Consider the following 24,803-nt stretch of genomic DNA (forward strand, 5'->3'; position numbering starts at 1 on the left):
TATTTGATCGGGATGGGTTGCATCCTAAATGGAATGCTATTCCCTATATAGTTCATTACTTTGACCAGGTCACAAAAGTAGTGCACTATGTAAGGAATAGGGAGCCATTTGGGATGAAACCATGGTGTCTTACTATGCGTCCTTCTGTTGCCTCTCCCAGTAAACCGCCGAACGTGATGACAGGTGACATGCAAGCACAGTACAGGAAGAGGAAGGAGGCCAAGCACTGCAGGCTGAGACCGTCTGTGTAGTCGGACAGGTAGTGGGGCGCCTTGCGTTTGATGTCCAACAAGAGACCACCAAATAATCTGTAAACATCATAATAATAAGACATTTAGCAGACACTTTTATCCAAAATTACAAATATTATTGTGTGCATACAAGTTTAGGTGGCTCCAGCAGGAGTCGAACCCAGAATCCTGGCTTTGCAAGCTCCATGCTCTATCAACTAAGACACACAGAACACCTACTGTATATCTAATACCAGCACAGATAAAATTATATTATTTTATATAATGGTCATTAATTTCATCTCTTGTGACGCTCACGTTGAAAATAACCTCCTAACAACTGCCTGCATTTCAAATCCATATCCAACCGCATAGGTAATCTGCTGTCTCATGGTGAAGTGTGGATTTTGCAGTTGAAGCCTTTTTTATATATTTTTTAAACTTGATGTACTCCTCACACTACTTAATGAGCATGAAATACTGTAGAGAGAGTAATGAGGATGACTTAGCATGAGCTCATGCGCAAGAATATAGACCAGGCATTTGGGAACCCATCAATAGGTTGCTACACTCTGAGAAGAAAAGGTTGCAAATTGTACTTAAATTGGTACAAACTCTTGTCACTATAGTTCTACACTATAAGGTACAACAATTGTACTATTAGTTATAGGTACATAATTGTACCCTTATAGGCCATGCTCAACCTTGAATCAATAGACTATAGAGAAATGTTCTCCTCACGGGTGGCAAAAAGAACTGACTGAAAGCCACTCCCCCACTAAGCCACACCTCCAATAATTATACCTTTCTATTCAAAAAGTTGTGTACACAAATGTACCATTATACTAGATTGTCTGCACATATACCCTTAAAGGTACCGGACAGTACCATGTGAGATCATATGTGTACCTCTGTAAGTACATTATGTGTATTTTGATCTTTTGTACCCCATGGAACAATACTGTATCCTAATCGTACCTTTATTCTGAGAGCGTATGGCAACCATTGCATGACTTTCGTTCACACCTAAAATGAACTGCATGCAATGGCATCCTCTGTCCAAGGTTCCGTAGATGTTTTTCCAAAAAATAGGTGAAAAACCTGGTTACTTTTAATCTATCGTTATTTCTTAATACACAACCACGACCACATACACTCACACCCTCTGAGCACCAGGCTGCCCCACCTCACCTACCGTCCTGTCCGCTGCAGCTCCGGACCACCATGTCCCTCGTGCTCCTCTTCATCACCTAGGTCTGTGCCGGTCTGTGCTGCAATCTTCCTCTTCTCCTGTTGTTCAAAGAACACTTATCTGTTATTTCTTTCATTTTTTTGGATTTGTATGTCTGCTGATGACAGACTTGTTAAAGAAAAGGCTAAACTCACCTGAGATGGCACATTTTTTGGTGGCTCTATTCGTATAGAAGGATCCCACTCCCCTGGTGGCAGGACAGTAACTTGGTCCAGGAACTCATCGATTCCAGCAATCAGATCATTGCGGTCCTTCGCTTTGTAAGCAACATCATGGAAAACCTTGGAACGAAGAACAAGAATAAATTCAGTCATGAATTGACATGTTAATTCAGTCATGCCCAACAGCTATGTTCATTATCGGAGAGGCTGTCTTACCTCGTCTGTCATTAGTGTTGCGATGGATCGGCCAATCTCATGGTACTGTGGTCCTTTCCCAAGAGGCCCTAGAAGAATGAACAAGAACCTAAAAAAACAGAGCGGTGTAGAGACAGTTGAGGGTCAGCCCAAAAAGGACTAAGGAGGGCATAGTGTTAGTCATAGACAGGAGACCATAGCTACAGACTTATAGGTAGGGTTGTGAAATTCTGGTAACTTTCAAAAAAATCCCAGGCTTCCAGAAATCCTGTTTGGAGGATCCCTGGATGTCCTGCTTATTTTCTCCTGATTCCAGGAGTATTTCACCCGGGATTTCAAGAAATCCTGGGAATTTTGGGAGAGTTACGGGAATACTGCACCGCTAATTGGGGGTCATAGTGTTACTAACCTGGTAACGATGGGGACCTCAGCCAGCCCGTTGAGCATGACTGCAGGTGAGAGACGTACAAACGCCACCACAGGCTTGTCTAGGAACTCCGCCTCACCCACCAACACATTGGACGCTTCCGCTCCCGGGGGAATCTTCTTCATGAAATGGAGGTCTATCTAGATGGACACAGGATAGAATATGCCATTTTTAGTGGAGCATTTTACGACTGAAGTCTTAATATAGCATTTTACTGTATTAATATCTCAACTCCTCAATTCAAAAGAAGAGTATTCATGGATTGCACGTTTCGTCACAATATTGTTTTGAATATTTGTTTTAAGACTGATGCCCAACTGAGAATTCTACCCAATGCATTGTCAGTGGGCGCTGTCTAAATTGCATTACTGTGGCTTGGAAACACGATGACGTTTCAAAAGTAGGCAAATAATTTGTAGGGAAACCTTTTGTTATCATTGTGATGTTGCCAGATTGACTTTAGATGCAGTATAACTTTAGTTAGCTCGCTAAGATTGAGGGGACAGCACCGAATTTTTGCTAGTTGACATTAACATTGCTAGCTATTTTTTGACAAACTTTGATAGCTAATGGCAACATTGCCATCTCTCTAAAGTAAATTTGACCACATCATAATCATGTCAAAGTTGTTTCCTACTAATTATTTGCCTACTTTAGCAATGTCATCGTATATCGAGGCCACTATAGTGTATTTTTAACGAAACAGTCATTAATCCCCGTTATGTGTGGGCATCAGTCGCCTTAATGGCGCAGGCGTTGTAAGAATGCTCATAACAATGGCATGACGTAACCGAGTGATGAAGGTGCAACCCATAAATAGGAAAAGAAAAGCAGAAAATCTGAAATACATTCTCAAAACAAAAATAACCCTACTGAAAATGTACGACTAGGGTTACAGAATTCTGGTAACTTTCCTCAAATGTCCTGGTTTTCTGGATTGCCTGCTAGTTTTCTCCTGATTCCGGGGATCGTCCATCCAGGATTTCTGTCAAATCTAGGAATTTTGGGATACTTACCAGAATGGGCGGCAGTGTAGCCTAGTGGTTAGAGCGTTGGAATAGCAACCGAAAGGTTGCAAGATCGAATCCCCGAGCTGACAAGGTACAAATCGTCGTTCTGCCCCTGAACAAGGCAGTTAACCCATTGAAAATAAGAATTTGTTCTTAACTGATTTGCCTAGTAAAATAATAATAATTATGCAACCCTATGTTGCGATAATAGTGCATTTCCTGTTAATAGCTAGATATAGATTGGCCAACCATAACAAACTATTACAGAAGATTACCATAAATCAGTCTAAAGCGGTATCTCCATTTACATAACATTTCCAGAGGTTATCATCTCCTCATTGTTACACGGTGTCTGCCCCCGCAGTGACACATCCATCCAGACCTGAGCCTGCCTGGCTGCCTGCAAACTGATCCTCCTGTCTCTGTTCTGCTGTGATCCTGTCTGTCTGCTATGGAGCCGCACTGCGTCAAATGGAAGTGAGGTAACTTTAAGAAGAGGCAGTAGGGGCATCGGAGTCCCAGCTGTAAACACCATGCTCACTGCTAACAGAATAAGGAGGCCTCAAACTATAATGTAGCGAAGTGGAACAGAAAAGCTCAGCCTACAGAATGTGTAGCAAATTGAAGTAACTTAGCAATTGCATTTTTTATAATATTCTAGGACAATAAATGTGTAACATGAGCTTCCTGACGGAAGAGTATGGATATGAACGAGCAGCAGTTACTGAGGTTAAGTATATTATTTATGTAATTTGTACTTGTTATTGACAGATACAGTGAAGACGTGATTGAGAGGAGGGGGATAGAGGAGAGGGACATAGAACGGAAAGTGACACAGTCTGGGTTTGAACCCAATACTTCAGGGGCAATGTGTGGTCTGTGAGCAGCAGTACCACCACCAGATCAACCCCTGGCACAATACTGAGGTTAATGGAGGTGCTATTGTTAAAGTGTACCGTTCAAATACAGGCCTAAGTATGTTAAATAGGCATGTTAAATCCAGAACATCCGTAGAACACTCTCTATTAAGCTTCTTTGTCCCCAAAAATATTTGGCTGCATTTTATTTATGGTTTTATTCAACCACATTAGACAGTCTTAAATACATTCTCAGAACAAGAACAAAAGGCTCTGATACTTTGGTATCAGGTCACAGACAAATGGTTACTGACAAAAGGTTAGGATTTAGAGGTAAGTGAGACTGCTGTTGTCCCAGTCTAATCTACAGTGCTAACGGCAGTGTTGGTGAGATGACTGTTTTGCAATAGAGTGGTTATAATGGTTTAAATCCTAATCCACAAAAAGAGGACTTTTGTGGATCAAAAAAGCAACAAGTACAAACAAATGATAATGGAACAGATTATTTTTAACGTTCATACACCCGTCAACTGCAACAGCTGGTATGTTAAGTGCAGTATGTGGCAGTGTTGTATGTTAGTGAGTTCAAGGCCTATATTCATAAAGTGTCTCAGAGTTGGAGTGCTGATCTAGGATCAGTTTGGCCTTTTAAATCATAATGAATGAGAGGGAGGGACCTGATCCTAGATTAGATTACTCTGAGATTCTTTGAGAATACGGGCCCAGAATGTCTTACTGTACCTTACTGAAGTCCACAGCACTGTTCTCTCTGCTGACTTCAGCTTTGCCATCATTGGGGATGGGTAGAGAGGTCTGGGGAGGAATCACCTGACCTGGAACAAAAAGAGAGGAAGGAGTCCAATAAGTCAACTACTGAGCCCTCTATATCAGACCAACATCAAGGTTTCACAGCAGTGCAGGTGCCAATGGCAATAAAGCACAGCGTCTCACAGAGAGAGAGAGAGAGAGAAAGAGAGAGAGAGCGCACTCTTGGGATACCAAAATGACCAACAGTGCTTTAGATATCTATAGATTTGCACTGTAATGGTGATGTAATCTGGGATTTATCAGACATTGGTAAAGTACCCTTATTTAGTGCAGATCCCAAGAGAGGACTGAAGATGAAGCCTAAGAGTGGCTGCATGGGGGAGGATGGGTGTCATGGATGGCCTTGGTGAGGATGGATGGGCAAAGCTCGTCCATTAGGATTTCAGCATGATCATTTGAGCATTATCATTGTGTCAAGGAGACTGACTGATGCAAACAGGAAATTAGCCCACAGCTGCCAGAGTAGAGCAAAAGGATTTAAATTGGAAGGATTACTTTTTATTTGTGAGAGGGCACAGATTAATACTAATTTCAGTGTTTGATCCATTCACAAGCCAGTAGAAACTCTCAGTGACTTACGGATGCATAACAAATCGAAATAATCAGAAATAAAAGCATGCCTTACAATGATTCATTTTGACTCATATTTCCACATGAACTCAATGAGAGAAGCCTCAAGCAATTTACCAAGCTAGCTGCCCATGAAGAAACACCACAGCCTCTTTAGCTTTAAATGGCATTACTTGCAATGAGTAGGCGGGTGCCCTCGCTAACATGGCCCTGGTTTTGTTAATTAGTCCCACACTCGCTGTTTGCCACTCTTTAATTTAGCTTTTGGATAAACACTCTACTTAAATGAACATGCCTATGTCACACCACTCTGAATTAAATTACAGCAGAGAGTGACTCGCTAAAAGGGTTTTGGGTGGTCTTCATGTATCAAAATTGCCATGTGGAATGCTGGCAAACTTGCTTCCCGAAACATAATTCCTGTAAAAGGTGATGGACATTCTCAATAAGGTCATTCCTTATTATCAGTGAACCCTGCTGCTCGGGGTCCTTTCTCTTCTGAATGTTTCCCTGTCCACATCTTCTACACTGATCACACCGTGTCTCTATATTTTCAATTCTGATATTAAAAACATATAACTCCATGTATAGTCGATGTTAATGTTCACGATAAGTACAGCGACTTGATAAATATGCCTAATAACTGTCTCCGGTGTCTATTGCGATCAATGGCATACACTTAACACTTACAATGTACGGCTCACATGATATGAGTTGTTGTCTACACTATACACTAACTGACTTGGTTAAATGAGCTGAAGCACAAATCACAACCTCTGTTATTGACAAAAACAACTTTGAAATTAGCAACCTTCACAAGTTATGTTTTAGGATGTGCTCGCAGTAGAGAAAGGTTCTGTCAAGGTTTAAGAGTGGTCTGGGTCTGGGTCATCCTCCTTGTCCACAGGCTGGATATCAGACTTGGGTCTGGGGCCCTGTTTCTGTGGTCTGGGGCCTGTGTGTGGAGTGGCTGGAGGGTGGCGGGTGGTGGATGAGGTCAGGAGATGGAGGAGGAGACACACTGGGGACAAAACAGTGGCCGTGGGTTGCAGGATGAGACCTGCCTTTCACTGCAAGACCCCGCTGCCATAAATGAGCACCAGAAGGAGGACTTAAGGGTAGAACAGAGTGATGGACCACCTGCCAGACATACGTACACACATTCATCCACATATACAGACGCACACAAGCACACACACAAGGAAACAAGAGAAGAGAGACACACTGAACACTGAACAGAAGGTCAATTATGGACAATGTAATGTAAAATGAGAAAGTTATCCACATGGGATGATTGAAACCACTACTTACAAGATTATTTCCAATTTTAAAGTTGCTGTGACCAGCGGTAAAAAGTGAGGAGAACTGAAACACTTCTGAATGGACCAGGGCCCAGGTTTCACTAAATATTTTTGAAGAAAAAAATAAAGGATTTTTCCTAAAAGAAAAATAAGAAGCTCATAAAATAGTTCTTAGGTGCAATTCCTAAGAACTATTCTTAAATCCCACGCTATCTTCTGCAATATTTTAGTGCTTCCATACCCTCTTAAACATCATGTGTTTGAGCTAAAGACTGCTGTAGTTCATTGTTGGCATCAGATTTGTCTATTTCTTCTGCATCCACTGATGCCAACCATTAGTCTGTGCGATTGACGGGGGCTGAACTAGAGACTTGCGAGACTCGAAAACGCTTCATATTCAACTATTACATTGCGATCTTGCCTAATGTTTTCTCAAGCTTTCCTATATCTCTCAGATGTATTTCAGACACTCATCTTGTGGATATTAATGTTTATTTCACTTATTTCAAGTTCAAGGACAAATTCCGCCCAGGACATAGATTATAGAATATTGTAATAACCTCACATCGTTTCTGTCACAAACTCCAAACTCCACAAAGTTGTCACTGACTGGTTGGATATTCATTTCCAATTTCTGTACCAACAGGTTTTTGCTTGACAGACCTTGTTTTTTTATTGACATTTGTCAATAAAACTCAAGAATGCAACTGTTTATGTCAATTTTGTGTTCTACTTGTAGCCCTGGTTGTCCTGAGAAAACACTTCAATGTGAGGCTAAATAGGAGGACATAAAAGATAAGATCAAATGAAAAGAGTGAATTTTCAGGTTTTAGATCCAGGGACTGGCTGGATTAAATTAGATAAGAACTTTTCAAATATCTTCTTAAGATGATTGTTGTTACTTACTTGAGCAGAGAGCTGCCTGTTACTCACCGTTCTTGTCCATGGACTGGGGCTCAGACTGCTTTTTGTCAGCGAAGGAGCGTACAATGGGGATGCGGTTGGCCAGCTTCTTCTGGTTCTGGTGGTGGTGCTGTTTGAGGAGGGACTCTCTCACCTTCCTCCTCACCTCGTCCCCCAGCGGACCCACGGTCTCCTGCTGGTCCAACACCATGTCTGACAAACAGGACCACACAGTCAACAGTTCGACAGCAATTAGGAAACCATTTATTACATTCTGATTCCAATGCTTCCAATTAAAGATTGAAATGAAGATCATAGAACAGGGTAATTTTCACCAGGAACAAAACATTAGGTTGCAAAACGTTTCTCTACGGTATGCACTAATGAATACAACGCAGGCGTATGGGGTAGTTCCAGATGCCACTCTGCTCCACAGCAGTGATTTTCAACCTGTGGTCTGCGGACATTACTTTTCACAATGCAAATTGTTTAACAAACATCCATCTCTAATAATCTGCCTTTAATCTGTTACATTCCCTGATCAAATTGACTCTACATTTTACGTTAAGACATTCCGTGACTCAGTTAATGGTGATCATCATGAAATGTCGACTGTGATTTGATGGTTCCCCTGAAAGGAAAAGGTTGGGAGCCGCTGCTCTACTGCACAATACCTGCTACCTCCTCCACTGAGCTGGCCCTCATGTCGAGCAGCACGATGCCTGTGAGGATGCAGCTGCGCAACTCGAACAGGCTGTGCAGGGACAGCGTGGCCACGTAGGGCTTACTCCAGCGCTCTCCTCCATCCTCCACGTCCTCTTCGAACTTCAGCCACCTGTATGAGGGACAGAGGCCCAGTTTCATGTCAAACTGTTCCAGGGGACTAGGGGATAGATGACAGACAGCTGTCCAGCCATCTGGAAGCCCTGTACTGATAGCGCTCAGCTTACACAGACGGGACACGAAGAACGTACTGATGCTGTGCCAGAGTAATGCACTCGACTCCGGACCATGCCCCTCAGTGATGGGGTTCGAACCTTGGTCCGGCTGCTGCAGTCTGTGTCCTCCCTACCAGTCATTCCTCCTTAAATGTCTGCTCCCTGTCCTGTCTAAAAACCAATATGAAAGGACGTTTGGATCTCCGATTTGCTTTAAAAACAAAAAAGGCATATATCTATGCTATGGTAGGGACTGACTGACTGACAATCCATGTAAAGGTGTATCAGTCAATATCAATGTGACAGAAAGTATTGTAGTGTAGTATGCACACCAGGATATTCATCTAGTCCAGACCTTATCCTTGTTTATTACAAGTAGAGGTACAGAAATGTTTACTACAAGTAGACAAGGGTTAGGTTCCCTTTAAATCTGGGCTCCCAGATCTCATGCACCAGACTTTATGCACCAGACTTTATAATTAGAGCTTTACTTAGCCCATCCGTCCCCAAGGATTACAATCCCTCTTTATGTAACGTTAACTCTTTCAGGTAACAGTTTTGGGCATTAGGATATTATCACAGAGAATAAAATGATAAATAAATAAATCATATCATATATATATCGATTTCATAACTTTGCATGATTAAAAATCAACCTATGGACCAACATGGAATCCCCTAGGATGTGTCATTGGAATTGATTGAATGCTTTCAGTACCGACAGGGGTGTGTCATGTGACTCCCTACCTGGCGGTTTCCCTCCACTCGGCGTCCTCTCCGTCTTTCAGGCAGATCTCGTCCAGCTCAGTGAAGAGGTCATGGGGGATGTGCTCCTCGTCGTCATCCTCTGTGCCCAGCAGGAACTGCACTCTCTGGGATGGCGTGTCTGGAGCGCAGGGTCAGGTAAGGGCATCACTTACAGTACTGTCTGCCATACAGACTCCCTGATTAAGGAGCTCTGCAGCAGGTTATGCCCATACACTTATGGGCACTGTGCAGTGTGTAGACAGTATCCCCACTTTTGAAATGCACTATGCAACCATATAGACATAACATATCCTATAGCTCATAAAACGATAGAAATATAATCCGGCTGCTGCTTTTTAGATGGGCCAGCCAGGCAGTGGCAATACTTACAGTATGTGGGAGACTCTCTTCCATTGTCCACTCCAGAGTCCAGCTCCCTGCTTCTCCTCCTGTGTCTGTGTCCGTGATGTCGATGTCTCCGGTGGCTCTTCTTCCCAATGGGGACATGTACTCCGATGTAGAGTGTCCTGTGACCTAGATGCAGCCACAGGCAAATAAATATGATAAGATGATAACATAAGATAATAGGTTGAGAGGTGTCACGTTGTATAAAGGATTGGAGACAGGCGCAGGATTACGTAATAGGGGGTTTTAATACTCCACCCAAAAATACAACATGCCATGAATAACCGACCCTAAATGTAGATAGCGGGAATGGCTTGTCCGACACCGCCGCAACTTCTGCAGCTGCAACTGGCTCGTCCGGCGCCGCAACTTCGGCAGCTGCAACTGGGCAGTCCGACGCCACAACTGGTCCGTCCGACGCCGCAACTTCTGCACCTGCAGCTGCAACTGGCCCTGATCGACCCACACCGCGGTCATGTGGTCATCCTTGAGGCCGGTGTCATCCCGCTGCTGGTGGAGCGCGTCAGGGGAGGGGTACGGCGCAGAGAAGTGGTGCTGGGTTCCTGCGGTTGACATCCTGGATGCTTCACTGACCAGGGATTTTCACCATCGGCGCCCTGACCTACCCGCACCGCGTCCCTGTGGTCGTCCCTCAGGCCGGTGTCGTTCCACTGCTGGTGCAACACATCGGGGGGAGGGGGTACTGTCACGGATTCCCCCTGTACTGCTGCCCTTCCGTGCACCAGTTCCGCAGGTCAACTTCACCGGCCTCTAGGCGTCACTGAACTGTCTCATTACGCACACCTGATTCCAATTCCCCTGATTAGTAATTGTATATATGTGCCCTTTGTTCTCCATTGTCTTGTCGGTTATTGTTCCCATGTCCGTTGGTCTGTGAGTACCTGTGCTTAGTTATTTCGGCTTTTGTGCTGCGTGTATTGTGCACTTGCTATTATGGGTCTTGTCCCGTGTAGGTTTTTGGGTTATATCCCTGTGTTTATTTTGGGCTTCGTCCCCGTGCCTTTCACGGCATGTTGAATTTTTGAGTGGAGTATTAAAACCCCCTATTACGTATTCCTGCGCCTGTCTCCAAATCATTTATACAACGTGACAAGAGACAGAGAAATCATTTTATTCAAAGAGGTCTGATTAAGGCTGCCCATTCTGTTTGTATTTACGGGTCAATATCAACAGAGATATACCCGCAACAAAGACAAACATTGTGGTTTACACTTTACTTTCTAACCAGCTATAAGTAAATACCAGCTTACATACCGGCCATAAAATAAACCCTTCTACTGACATCATTACTTTGTATCAGTGGAGGTCTAAACATACATCTCTAGGAATGTGTTATCTTCAACATCTGCCATAGAAGTACTATACAGGCCTCTTAAAATCCCCCTAGTGCATCATCTGGTACGATGAATAAAAAAAAGACATCACCTTTTATTACATGAATTGCAGTAAAAAGACTGTGAGAGTTTGAAGCATACGGCTGTGTCTGATAGAATAACATGCAATATTGAGTCAAGCGCGATATATTGCAAATGATCTATCCTTTACCGTATTGTACAGATAAATAATATGAAATTGATGAGTAATTCACCCTAGTCTCATTTAGAAACTAAACTATTTGCAGTTGACTGGGATCTGTGCAACCAGACAACTGCAGAATAGGGGAGGATGATGAGACAGCGAGGAGTTTAGATGGGATATGCAGCAGGCAGCAGGGGTGGACTGTCACCTTGCTGATATCAGTGAGACTAAATTGATGTGCTGCTGTGACAGTGTAAGGGTAATCCGCCCTAGCTCCACGCCCGCTCTCGCATCGGGGAGAAACACAGCTTTGTGACTGCTCCTTCAGGCCTGGGGCTTTAAGAAGGCAGCTAGCAGCCTCTGCTGTTCAAACCAATTCCAGTTATCCCACAAACACTAGCGTATCATTGCTAATCACTTCCTCTATTTACACAAGTACTGGGAACTTCTGTGCTATGATAAATGCATAGCTGGAAATTAAAATGAAATTAATTGGAAGTAACGTCCTTGAAAGCTCAGCATAAATAAATGTGTGTGTGTGTGTGTGTGTGTGTGTGTGTGTGTGTGTGTGTGTGTGTGTGTGTGTCAATGGAGGCTTCTCAGAGGAGGAAGGGGAGGACCATTTTTCAGAATTTCAGAAAAATGTAAATAGTGAAACATTAAAAAAGTTACAACTATACTAAATATACTCATGTCACCAAATAATTAATTAAAACACACTATTTTGCAATGAAGGTTGACAGTAGCCTCAACAGCACTCTGTAGGGTAGAACCATGGTGTAGCCGGAGGACAGCTAGTTTCTGTCCTACTCTGGGTACATTGACTTTAATACAATACCTAGGGAGCTCAAGGTTCTCACCCCCTTCCATAGACTTACACAGTAATTATGACAACTTCTGGAGGATGTCCTCCAACCTATCAGAACTCTTGCAGCATGAACTGACATATTTTCCATCAAAGGATCAGAGAAGGAATCTAGGACCAAAAGCATAAGCTACAGCTAGCTAGCACTGCAGTGCATACAGTGTTGTGAGTAGTTGACTTAAAAAGAGAGAAAGACAATAGTTGAAAAGTTTGAAACAAATTAATTTCTTAAAAAATGAAGGAAAAGCAAGAGAGAGAGAGCGAGAGGGATAGAGAGAGAGAGATAGCTATATTTCGTTGTATTTTCTTCACTTACTTAGCTAGCGAATGCAGCTAGCTAGTTTAGCCTACACAAACACCCAGCTCAAACAGAGAGGGATTCTATGTTAGCTAGCTGGCTATGGCTATCCAACACTGGAACTCTTCCAAGTCAAGGTAAGCTTTTGGTTTTATTAATTTATTGCCACCGGGGCCCGCCGGTGTAACTGCTAAACTGCTTGCTGACTGTACACTGTACTGCATGATTGTAGCGGGTTTTCTAACGCTTTAGTTCTAGTAGCTATGTTGACTATGACGTTAGGTAATATGGTGACAGCAATGTATCAAATCAAATCAAATCAAATGTATTTATATATATAGCCCTTCGTACATCAGCTGATATCTCAAAGGCTGTAGGCTGTGTGTAGCGGTTAGCAGTTATGATATGTTTTTTTCGACTGGTCAGAGACAGCTGTTTTGTGTTGTGCACTGAAGTCCACAAGCGAAGGGAAAAGGTGAGAGGAGAGTACGTAGATGCGAGAAGGAATTATTCAACGAGCAAAGTGATCGTGCTGTTTGTATATGGGTGCTATGAAAGTGTTTGCAGGTGATCAGGGGTGTAATCATTCCTCCGATTCTTTTGAAAAAAAAAATCTTAAACGGAAGCAAACAGAATGAAACGGGGATAAACATACCTGAATTTGTCCAATAGAAACTCTAGTTTGCAACTGTTGCACTAATGTTTACACCCTAGATCAGCTAGATGCAGGCAAGAGTGTGCAAGGCGGTATTGAATGTCTCACTGTCTGTCACCTTGATTGCACACATTTCTCTCTCGGCCTGTGCACCTACATTGTAAACTTTCATTAATAGCCTAGGTTATAGCAACCTCATGATAGGTATAGGGAATATGTGAGTATCATATAGTAGCCTAAACCTATCAATGTTACATTGAACTGGGTGAATGGAATATGAATGACAGTCATCCAATATGCTGTAATAGAAATAAGGCCATGCTCATAACATTTTTTTATTTGTCCTCCATCTTAAACGGCACTGACCGCCACTGGTGTGTACTCAGACTATGTTGTTCAGATACTGTGATTCTGGCCTGGGGGCTTGTGATGGACTTCACACGGAAGAGACCTGAGCACACACTGTTGGCGTGAGCTGAATCCTATTCACAACAGACAATACAGAGTCACCAGCCACTATGCATTAGAGCAACTTAAGAACCAAATCAAACTTCACAATGTGTTACTATGTGCTAAAATGAGCAGGTCTTCTCTTTGGTCGTCAGGTTTTTACAATTCAGATACAAAGATAGGTCATTTTCAGCGATCTACACACTATTGATATCATGAGTCACGACTAACAGACCAATCAGAGTATTTTCCTGTCCTCCTGAAGTGCACAGCAGCTCAAGCAGCTCTCGTTACCACCCTCTCTAGTCTCACGCGTACGGTGTACATATTAGGACAGCCTCAGTCTTGAAAACAACAGCCTTCTCTCAAGTGGCCCTGTGGGTGGCCTTCTAACCTTCTTGTCAGGCTTCCACACAATTAACTTAAGGTATTGTACTACATAATGTCAATGTACCTTCGAGTTCCTCCTTCTCAAAATTGGTTTTCAGCATGGACCGGTATCCACCTCTGTCCACCACAGCCTCTTCATCATTTCTCTGTGAAGGAGAGACAAAAACTGAAATGATTGAAGTTACATAATTGGAACAATTGCCATGTTGAATCCATATAGTCATTATGTACATGTAGTCATTATCTTCCCAAAGGGAATATTATTGCTTTAAAAAAGACTGGATAACAGCCAGGAGTCTCATTTGGCATGGTTGCTTTGAGGTGCACTGAATCACACTGAATCACACTGAATCACACTTAGCTAGCAGATTGTCACGGGCTAATGTGGCGCGCCATTAACCACTACAGGTTAGCTACTGTTTGACGTAGCACAGATCATTTTTCCGGCAACCTTAACTTGGCGATACTTCCTCGATTCCCGACTTGGAAGACAACCAATGTCCGCTATTCAATGAAATAAATATTTTGCTCCGCGAAGTGATCCAACAATGTGTACGACGCCATCTTGTCTCTTTCAAATCCTCTCTCATTGACTTGAGACGGGTGGGTGTCCACCCCCCAAAAGTGCTGCATGTCATGATGACACTCAGCTGTCTCGATCGATGAGAGAAGATTTGAAATAGACAAGATGGCAGTACCTATCTAATAACCCCTGTCAGCCAGCTGGAACAGAGTAATGGTCGGACTAGGCAATATTTTCAATAGCTATAATCACACTTTGGTTCATCAGAATAGCACGTTATGCTTGTCTTAGCTGCATGCTCATGGTAGCCAGGTCGCCAAAGCGTTTCAATGTTCCAGCTCAAACAATAATCTACTCGAGGGTCAACAAAAAAGTACTCAAAGTATAGTTTATTACTGACAAATAACGTTGACAGACTTACATATTATCAAAAATTATAAAACTGGCACGTTAGCTACAATAAGCATTGGGGCTATAGAAGTGAGCGAGGTTATAACATCAAAACAGAAATAGGACCTTTGTGAGAAGTAAGTTGACCTCAGAAAAACGTAATTAAATGGTGACAGAAAGACAGCTGGAGAGTGTCGATTTACACACAGCGTTTCCTGTTTGGCAAAGCCCCAGTCTGACTAAAAGAGCCTCTGCTAAAAAACTCTCATCAGAACGAATGACCACTCAGTCCTATTGCGAATGAACTGTGATGCAGTCACTAAAACACATTTTAACACATTTGGCACCTTACACCACACAACCATTGTGAAAGGAACCCTCTGCTCTCCAAAACAATAGATGGAGGTAGAAGTGTCTCAATGAAGTGTGAACGTGTCAGACGTGTGGTGCTGATGAGAGGGAGACGTGTGGTGCTGATGAGAGGGAGACGTGTGGTGCTGATGAGAGGGAGACGTGTGGTGCTGATGAGAGGGAGACGTGTGGTGCTGATGAGAGGGAGACGTGGGGGGGATTAGTGAGAGGGAGACGTGGGGGGGATTAGTGGTGAGTGCTGCTGATCCGATGACCTCACATGTCCACCTATGTAAGACGGCAGGGAGGATGATGAAAGAGAGAGAAACAGTGTGTGAGAGCGAGAGAGGGAGAGAGAGAGCGCGAGAGAGAGAGAGAGAAGGGACAGCGAGAGAGAGAGAAGGGACAGATGGGTGTCACGACACAGCAAGATGCTCACAAATCTAATTTAAAGGGATATCCCCTTCGAAACCCTAGGAATTACAGTCTCCAACTGAGCAGTCTTTGTCCTGAGCAGTCTTTGTCCTGACGTGATGTGTTATCAATGTAGATTACAATCCCACAACTATGCTTTGTCATTGTTATGACTTGGGCTATGTATGGTCTCAGGGTGGCTGTTATATTTCGAAGTCCAAATGTTATGTTGCTGCTGCAAACAATAAGAATCTACAAACAACTTCAAGATGTCTTACCCGTGCTTCAGTTGAACACAAACCCTACATGGTGTGCTGTCTAAATGCAAGTACTTCTGCTAGCACTGCTATTCTGTTAGCAGCTATTGGCCAACTCTATCACGACCTGCTGCTTCCCCAGACACACAGCTAGCCGGACAAGGGCACTGAATTATCATCACAACTCTGTTCAAGCCTTCGCAGTAGTTTCACAGCTCTGTATTTTAACATGCCTTATTGAGTGCCTTCCATTCGCTTAATATGCTAATGCATGCTAATGCTAACGTGTGCAGGTGGCAGCTTGGAGGTCATATGACCAGAACTCCCAGGAGATGGGGGGGGGGGGGGGGGGCTGGTACTGCAGGATGGAGCAGAAGCGTGCACGTCACCAGCCCACTCAGTGATTTCTGCAAGAGGTACATACACTGCCTGTGAGGGAGCCTTTGAGGAGACATAAGAGAGAGAGCGGCACACAGCAGAGAGAGAAGCATGGCCAGATGAAGATATACTCCCTCGAACACCGTGGCCTTTCTACACAGGGGCATGGAGTAGCAGGCAGAGCAAGTGAATTGTGGGAAGGCTCTAGTAAGCTAAGTGCAGCACTTCAATGATACTGCCCCCAACAAAGAGCCATTGGATGTTTTTGTCAATCCTGCTCAACAGCTCTACTCTTCGATTGGTTTATCAGTATGGACTGTCAGAAACATACCGCAACATTGGATAGGCCTGCATACATTAAGCGGAACGTTGCTAACGTCCTTCCGGTTTGATGAATGCGTGGAGATATATGTGAAAGATCCGGTAGTTTGTTGTCCCATATGCTCGATATATGAGTCGCTCTATATATGAGTCACCACACACACAAACACACACACACACACACATACATAGGCTCACAGACATGAGAGCACTTAATTCAAAAGAAAAGCATTTTATGTCCTAAACAATTTGGGACATTTAATTTGTATAAGACATGATCCAGATCCCTCTTCTCCTGACATAAATACTATCATTACAATGTCAGCCTGTCTATGGAAATGTGTGACCCAAATAGCTGTCTTCTCCCTAACCACAGAAGCCCAAGGAGTGTTCCGGAGAACTAGCAGTAATAACCTCATTACTGACAATGAGTTAGGTGTCGAAAGCGTTCCACAGGGATGCTGGCCCATGTTGACTCTAATGCTTCCCACAGCTGTGTCAAGTTGGCTGGATGTCCTTTGAGTGGTGGACCATTCTTGACGCACATGGGAAACTTTGTGAAAAGTGTGTGAAAAACCTAGGACTGTTGCAGTTCTTAACTGGCACCTGTTACCGTACCTCGTTCAAAGGCACTTAAATCTTTCGTCTTGCCCATTCACCCCATGAAAGGCACTCATACACAAACAATAACTCAATTGCCTCAAGGCTTCAAAATCCTTCTTTAACCTGTGCCCTCCCCTTCATCTACACTGATTTAAGTGGATTTAACAAGTGACCTCAATAAGGAATCATAGTAGCTTTCACCTGGTCAGTCTATGTCATGGAAAGAGCATGTGTTCATAATGTTTTGTACACTCAGTGTATATCAGTATCATAGCACCAGCGCTGCAGTAAATCAATAAGAAGGTCTGGCCTGTCAATAGTGCTATGTATACAATTAGCACGCCCTGAACACAATCAATCAACAAACAGGATCCCATGTCTCACTGCTTCACTGTTGCAACATGGACAGGGCATCATGACATGGATATCACACAGCATTTTTCCATGGGTAGTAGTTACTAGCCGTTACAAGTGAACTGAAGCCAATTGAAGAAGTAATACTATATTCTTCAAATCCAGTTAGTGCACCATGTTCATACTAAGCACAAGAAATGTGAAACATTGACAAAGTTAGTATGTCGTACATCTGTGTAGACTAAGAATGATAGAATCAGCTTTGTTTGGATGGGTTCTCTATGATGAAATCTACTTACTAACCAAAAGAAGTTGATTTTTTTTACTAAAAGCTTCTAAAGTATAAACCAAACGAAGTGCGTGAAAACCATGCTGGATGTGGCAAAAAAAAGCTAAATTAAGCTTTGAAGACAACACTTTGTACTGCTCTGATTCTTCAGCCGGGACTATGGCCTCTCACGCAAAACGCACTCTAGTAGGAGGATGTCATGTGCGTGAACAGGTTGTGGGGGGGGGGGGGGGGGGGGGTGGCCGCGGCTCGAATGTCACCCTATTCCCTATACGGTGTACTAGTTTTGACCAGTGCCCATTGGGACGCAACCAATCTATTGTAGAATAACGTACTAATGGTCTGGTCTCATCAAGTGCAGTAAGAGTACATCCAAGCTGTAATTACAGTGCAGCAGCCTTTCTGTGTAGAGCAAACATCTGGACTTGGGAGCATGACAGTACACATCACACACTACTGTAGTGCTTCAACGACGCAGCAGCACGCTCTGCTATCAGACCTGTCACTCCCACAACACAGACACAAGCATAGAGGTTTATCTACAAATGACATCTACAGTATAATTGAAGTGTGGGTGAAGTGTGTTATCATTGATTACATGTGCTGTATAGATCTAGCATTTCTGGTTTGCCTTGCCACATGCTTCCCTGAAACCTGTCTTGGACATCAAATCAAAATCAAATCAAATAAAACGTTATTGGTCGCATAGACTTATTTAGCAGATGTTATTGTGGGTGTAGCGAAATACTTGTGTTGCTAGTTTCAACAGAAGCTCTGGCCCTGGACCAGAGCTAGGACATAAGGGCCCATTTGGATTCTGAAGAACACTCATGTCCTTCCACAGCTGCTGTGGCACATGGGTCAGGCTCCGTGGCCAGGACCCAGGTTGGTCATCTGAATGCTAATACACAGGAGGGATCAAAGTCTGTACAGTGCTTCAGGATTAAAGTACACACCGCACATTTTGTTTAGCGATATACTAACAGAACATTTACTTACTTAGTCCTCTTTGTCCCGGCTGCACAGTACATTAGCTTACATTAAAATGTGTTCTTACTGTATTCAGTTTTGTCTGTGTGCATCCGGATGGGTTTATGTTTGTCTTGTATAGCATTCTATGGTGTCTGTACAATATAGCAGACCAAGGCATGTATTGTTGTGCATGTAAAGTGTTACTGTAGTGTGTTTTAGGAAGCAATGGCTTGTGACCTATTTTCCCCCAACTACTACACCTCTCTATGTGGGGTTTCTGGCTAACCTGGTGTGACATCCAACACTACATCCAACACTTCATGTGTGCTTCTACACCTGCATTGCTTGCTGTTTGTAAGAAGGGCTTTATAAATACATTTGATTTGATTTTGACTGCGTCCAACACCACATCCAACACTACATCCAACACTCCCAATGAGAATGACATGGCGCATACAGTAGCAGCATGACATACTGTAGGAATGAATAACAAGAGAAGAAAAAGATGACCAGAGATCAGTGTTGGCCTAACTCGCATTGTATGGGCGCTCTGCACTCAAAGGCAAAAGGCATATTTAAAAGCAGAGGACTGTGGGAGATTAGTGGGGGTAGCCCAAGTGATTTAATTGGATGAGGCAGACATAATTTGGGGTCTGATCTGTGCAGATGGCAATGTTCACTCCAGCAGCAATAGCACCAGCAGCCTCATAATGACAACAACACCGTGCTCAGATGGCTCCGGGGTGCAGTTTTCCATAGGTACAGATCTAGGTTCAGCTTCCCTTCCCCCAATCCTAACCTTAACCATTAGTGGGGGGGGGGGGATGCTAAACTAACCCAAGATTAATGTCTATTGCTCAGATGAGCTCAGCTTTGCATAGAACACAAAGTACATAATACAAAGAATACAGTCCTTCAACCTCCATTCACTTTTCCCACAACAAAGTTGGCACCTCTCTAAGAATCACGAAGGACATCCAAAAACATATCATCCCTACAGGCTCTATAATACAAAATGGCAAGCAGGCTTTGCCTTTCCTGGTGCAGAATTAATATGGGTGCACTCATCTCCTCTCCTGTATCCCAGGGATCAATGGCTGACATCAGCAGGGCAGGCTATCTCTCCCACCTCGGCCCCTGGCTGCCCTCTATCTCTCCGCTATCTTCTCCTACCTCTGAGAGGTGTACTTACTGTACTCTTCGATACAGTGTTCACTCCGCTATTAACTTTACACCGTTCAAATAGTATACTTCGTTGTGTTAACTTTGCCCTGATGTCATTAAAGAACAGGATACTGCAAGCATGATAAAGTGAAGCTGTTTGACACTGAGTTGTACAGATATTTCAAAAAGGCTTTTAGCATTAGCAGGAAACATCAGCATCACACACACACCCTTTAACCTTAGATAGCCTTAAGAACATCTGGCGAAAAACATCCTCCCAAACACAGAGCAGAACAGAGAGCAGAGCATAGTCACACCATCACAGAGTAAACAGAGCACAGCTATACCTTTAAAGAATAAAAGCGACTTTTAGGACCCAAGCCTCCAGCAGAATGCATGAACATATCCTTAAGGTGTCCTCTTGTACTTAGGAGTGCTGCTGAGCCGAGGTCAGGAGGCTGAGTTGAGCTCCGTAGTACCTGTACCTCTGCTGCCGGGACAGGCACACACTCTGCAAAGCAGTCTACCTTCTCACGATGCCAGGAACAGCCTTACAAATGCACACTCACTCCCTCTGTTGATTTTAACAACTGAGCAACCATTTATCCACCAATCCTGCATGAGATTACAACAATGACATCACTGGTGTCCAGACTCTTCTCTAAGAGGGAGATAGCTGGTGCTAAGCCACTGTGTTTCCCTCTTTTGTATGGCTTTCAGAGTAAAGCCCCTGTTGTAGCAGCTTGCCATCGCTGCACCGCTCAGATCCGCATCGCACCGCCTTGACCCGTCAGCCTAACCACTCTGGCCTGACCTTGTTCTCTCTCTCTCTCTCTCTCTCTCTGCAGACTGGAGCTCAGGTAAACCATGAGGCAATACAAAAGATGGGGAGCTATCACCCCAATGTAGCCAACTAAAACCCTTCTATACAGTGTAAGTTCATTATTTTAAAGGCCCAGTGCAGTCAAAAATGTGACTTTCCTGTGTTTTATATTTCTACACTATGAGGTTGGAATAATATGATAATTACTTTTTAGTGTAAGAGCTGTTTGAAAAGACCGCCTGAAATGTCTGCCTGTTTTGGTGGGAGGGAGTTGTGTTCCAAACCTCTGCCAATAACAGCAAATGTTCAGTTTTTCTCCTCCCACTCAAACCACTCCCAGACAGCCCTAGCTAAATTCTTTCTTGAGAAATTGCTCTTTGCTAAGAAGCTATTTTTGTTTATTTTTGACCATTTAAATTGAAAACAATCATAGTAAGCTACTTCATTGTTACCCAGAAATAATTTGATATTGAGATAAAAACGGCTGCATTGGACCTTTACACGACGCATTGCCTACCAGTACCAGCATTTACATATTGAATAATGTTCGTTTGTGTATCAATGCCAGTTTGAACAAACACAACAATGTCACTGACACTGAGATAATTCAATTGTTTAGCATTGATTTTATGAATCTATTTTAGAGACACATAAGGATGTACTTTGATAGAGAGATCAGTGAACAGAAATAAAATGCTTTTTCAAGCACATAAAAAATACATCTGAGAACTAACTTACCACACTTCTGTGTCCAGGAGTTGACACCTGAATAAACAGTATTGTCATTATAAGCATTTTTTAGGCAAGCAAGTCCATGGCAGTTCATGAAACATAACAACTACAAAAGCAGAATTGGTAACCTGTGTAGGGCAGAACTTGTGCTGCTCACCAGTATTTATTTATTTAAACTTTATTTAACTAGGCAAGTGAGTTAAGAACAAATTCTCATTTACAATGATGGCCTACCAAAAGGCAAAAGGCCTGCGGGGACAGCGCCTGGGATTAAAAATACAAATAAATTAAATTAAAATATAGGACAAAACACACATCACAACAAGAGAGACAACAACATAGCATGGCAGCAACACATGACAACACAGCATGGTAGCAATACAACATGACAACAACATGGTAGTAATACAACATGGCAGCAGCACAACATGGTAGCAGCACAAAACAGGGTACAAAGATTACTGGGCACAGACAACAGCACAAAGGGCAAGTAGGTAGAGACAACAATACAGTACATCACACAAAGCAGCCACAACTGTCAGTAAGAGTGTCCATGATTGAGACTTTGAATGAAGAGATGGAGATAAAACTGTCCAGTTTGAGTGTTTGGTTGCAGCTCGTTCCAATCGCTAGCTGCAGCGAACTGAAAAGACAAGCGACCCAGGGATGTGTGTGCTTTGAGGACCTTTAACAGAATGTGACTGGCAGAACGGGTGTTGAAAGAGGGTTTTATAAATAAGCATCAACCAGTGCGTCTTGCAATGTGTATGCAGAGATTTCTAGTTTACAGAAGAGTACAGAGTGCAGTGATGTGTCCTATAAGGAGCATTGGTGGCAAATCTGATGGCCGAATGGTAAAGAACCATTAGTATTCTTGAAACTGTGTCCAAAACGCACCCTATTCTATAATCTCTACATAATACACTACTTTTGATCAAAGCCCTGGTCAAAGGTAGTATAAAGGGAATTGGGTGCCATTTGGGACGCAGGCTGAGTGAGCCTTTTGGAGAGATGTCTAGTGGGGCACATTACTGGCATGATACTGTTCTATGCCATATGGTTCATCAATCACATCCGTTTGAGCCACCAGTACTTCTCAACAGGGTTGAGATGACAGTTATGGATTTTAGGCCAAATACTTCCCAGGGGGAAGTCAACATATACAGTGCCTTAGGAAAGTATTCAGACCCTTTGACTTTTTCACCATTTTGTTAAGTTACAGCCTTATTCTAAAATTCATTAAATTGTTTTTCCCCCTCATCAATCTACATACAATATGTTTTTTTTAAATTGTTTTTATTTAATTTACCATTATTTAACCAGGTAGGCCAGTTGAGAACAAGTTCTCATTTACAACTGCGACCTTGCCAAGATAAAGCAAAGCAGTGCGACATAATCAAACAACACAGAGTTACACACAAACAAACGTACAGTCAATAACACAATAGAAAAATCTATGTACAGTGTGCGCAAACGTAGAAGAGTAGGGAGGTAGGCAAGAAAAAGGCCACAGAGGAGAAATAATTACAATTTAGCATTAACACTGGAGTGATGGATGTGCAGATGATGATGTGCAAGTAGAGATACTGGGGTGCAAAAGAGCAAGAGGATAAATAACAATATGGGGTGAGGTAGTTGGGTGTGCGATTTACAGATTGGCTATGAACAGGTACAGTGATCGGTAAGCAGCTCTGACAGCTGATGCTTAAAGTTAGAGAGGGAGATATAACACTCCAGCTTCAGTGATTTTTTTCAATTCGTTCCAGTCATTGGCAGCAGACAACTGGAAGGAAAGGCGGCCAAAGGAGGTGTTGGTTTTGGGGATGACCAGTGAAATATACCTGCTGGAGCGGGTGCTACGGGTGGGTGTTGCTATGGTGACCAGTGAGCTGAGATAAGGCGGGGCATTACCTAGCATAGACTTATAGATGACCTGGAGCCAGTGGGTTTGGCGACGAATATGTAGTGAGGGCCAGCCAACGAGAGCGTGCAGGTCGCAGTGGTGGGTAGTATATGGGGCTTTAGTAATAAAACAGATGGCACTGTGATAGACTACATCAAATTTGTTGAATAGAGTGTTGGAGGCTATTTTGTAAATGACATCGCCGAAGTCAAGGATCGGTAGGATAGTCAGTTTTACGAGGGTATGTTTGGCAGCATGAGTGAAGGAGGCTTTGTTGCGAAATAGAAAGCCGATTCTAGAGTAGTGATGCTAGTCGGGCGGGAGGGTGCGGGCAGCAATCGGTTGAAGAGCATGCACTTAGTTTTACTTGCATTTAAAAGCAGTTGGAAGCCTCGGAAGGAGTGTTGTATGGCATTGAAGCTCGTTTGGAGGTTTGTTAGCACAGTGTCCAAAGAAGGGCCAGATGTATACAGAATGGTGTCATCTGCGTAGAGGTGGATCAGAGAATCACCAGCAGCAAGAGCGACATCATTGATATATACAGAGAAAAAAGTTGGCCCGAGAATTGAACCCTGTGGCACCCCCATAGAGACTGCCAGAGGTCCGGACAACAGGCCCTCCGATTTGACACACTGAACTCTATCTGAGAAGTAGTTGGTGAACCAGGCGAGGCAGACATTTGAGATGCAAAGGCTATTGAGTCTGATGATAAGAGTGCGGTGATTGACAGAGTCGAAAGCCTTGGCCAGGTCGATGAAGATGGCTGCACAGTACTGTCTTTTATCAATGGTGGTTATGATATGGTTTAGGACCTTGAGCGTGGCTGAGGTGCACCCATGACCAGCTCGGAAACCAGATTGCATAGCGGAGAAGGTACGGTGGGATTCGAAATGGTCGGTGACCTGTTTGTTAACTTGACTTTCGAAGATTTTAGAAAGGCAGGGCAGGATGGATATAGGTCTATAACAGTTTGGGTCTAGAGTGTCTCCCCCTTTGAAGAGGGGGATGACCGTGGCAGCTTTCCAATCTTTAGGGATCTCAGACGATACAAAAGAGAGGTTGAACAGGCTAGGGTTGCAACAATTTTGGTAGATATTTTTAGAAAGATAGGGTCCAGATTGTCTAGACCAGTTGATTTGTAGGGGTCCAGATTTTGCAGCACTTTCAGAACATCAGCTATTTGGATTTGGGTGAATGAGAGATGGGGGAGGCTTGGGCAAGTTGCTGAAGGGGGTGCAAAGCTGTTGAACGGGGTAGGGGTGGCCAGTTGAAAAGCATGGCCAGCCGTAGAAAAATGCTTCTTGAAAT

General features: G+C 43.3%; 1 protein-coding gene across 2 annotated transcripts in view; it reads right to left on the reverse strand.

Annotated features, from left to right (window-relative positions):
* LOC115156066 (sodium-driven chloride bicarbonate exchanger-like) overlaps positions 1–24,803 on the reverse strand; it is a 50,994-nt gene that overhangs the window by 15,623 nt on the left and 10,568 nt on the right. The window contains exons 2-13 of one of the 2 annotated variants that reach the window (XM_029703297.1): positions 21,599–21,625; positions 14,086–14,167; positions 9,810–9,953; positions 9,420–9,558; positions 8,409–8,569; positions 7,765–7,947; positions 4,874–4,965; positions 2,248–2,405; positions 1,860–1,947; positions 1,617–1,763; positions 1,426–1,520; positions 134–308 (exon numbers count right to left, since the gene is read on the reverse strand). In XM_029703297.1, the coding sequence (XP_029559157.1) occupies positions 134–308; positions 1,426–1,520; positions 1,617–1,763; positions 1,860–1,947; positions 2,248–2,405; positions 4,874–4,965; positions 7,765–7,947; positions 8,409–8,569; positions 9,420–9,558; positions 9,810–9,953; positions 14,086–14,167; positions 21,599–21,625 (1,491 nt within the window). Of the gene's footprint in view, positions 1–133; positions 309–1,425; positions 1,521–1,616; positions 1,764–1,859; positions 1,948–2,247; positions 2,406–4,873; positions 4,966–7,764; positions 7,948–8,408; positions 8,570–9,419; positions 9,559–9,809; positions 9,954–14,085; positions 14,168–20,384; positions 20,595–21,598; positions 21,626–24,803 lie in introns of those variants that run through there. The other variant, XM_029703298.1, reaches the window with a different exon arrangement.

This window comes from Salmo trutta, chromosome 20, assembly GCF_901001165.1.
Source record: "Salmo trutta chromosome 20, fSalTru1.1, whole genome shotgun sequence".
In the NCBI taxonomy this organism is placed as follows: Eukaryota; Metazoa; Chordata; class Actinopteri; order Salmoniformes; family Salmonidae; genus Salmo; species Salmo trutta.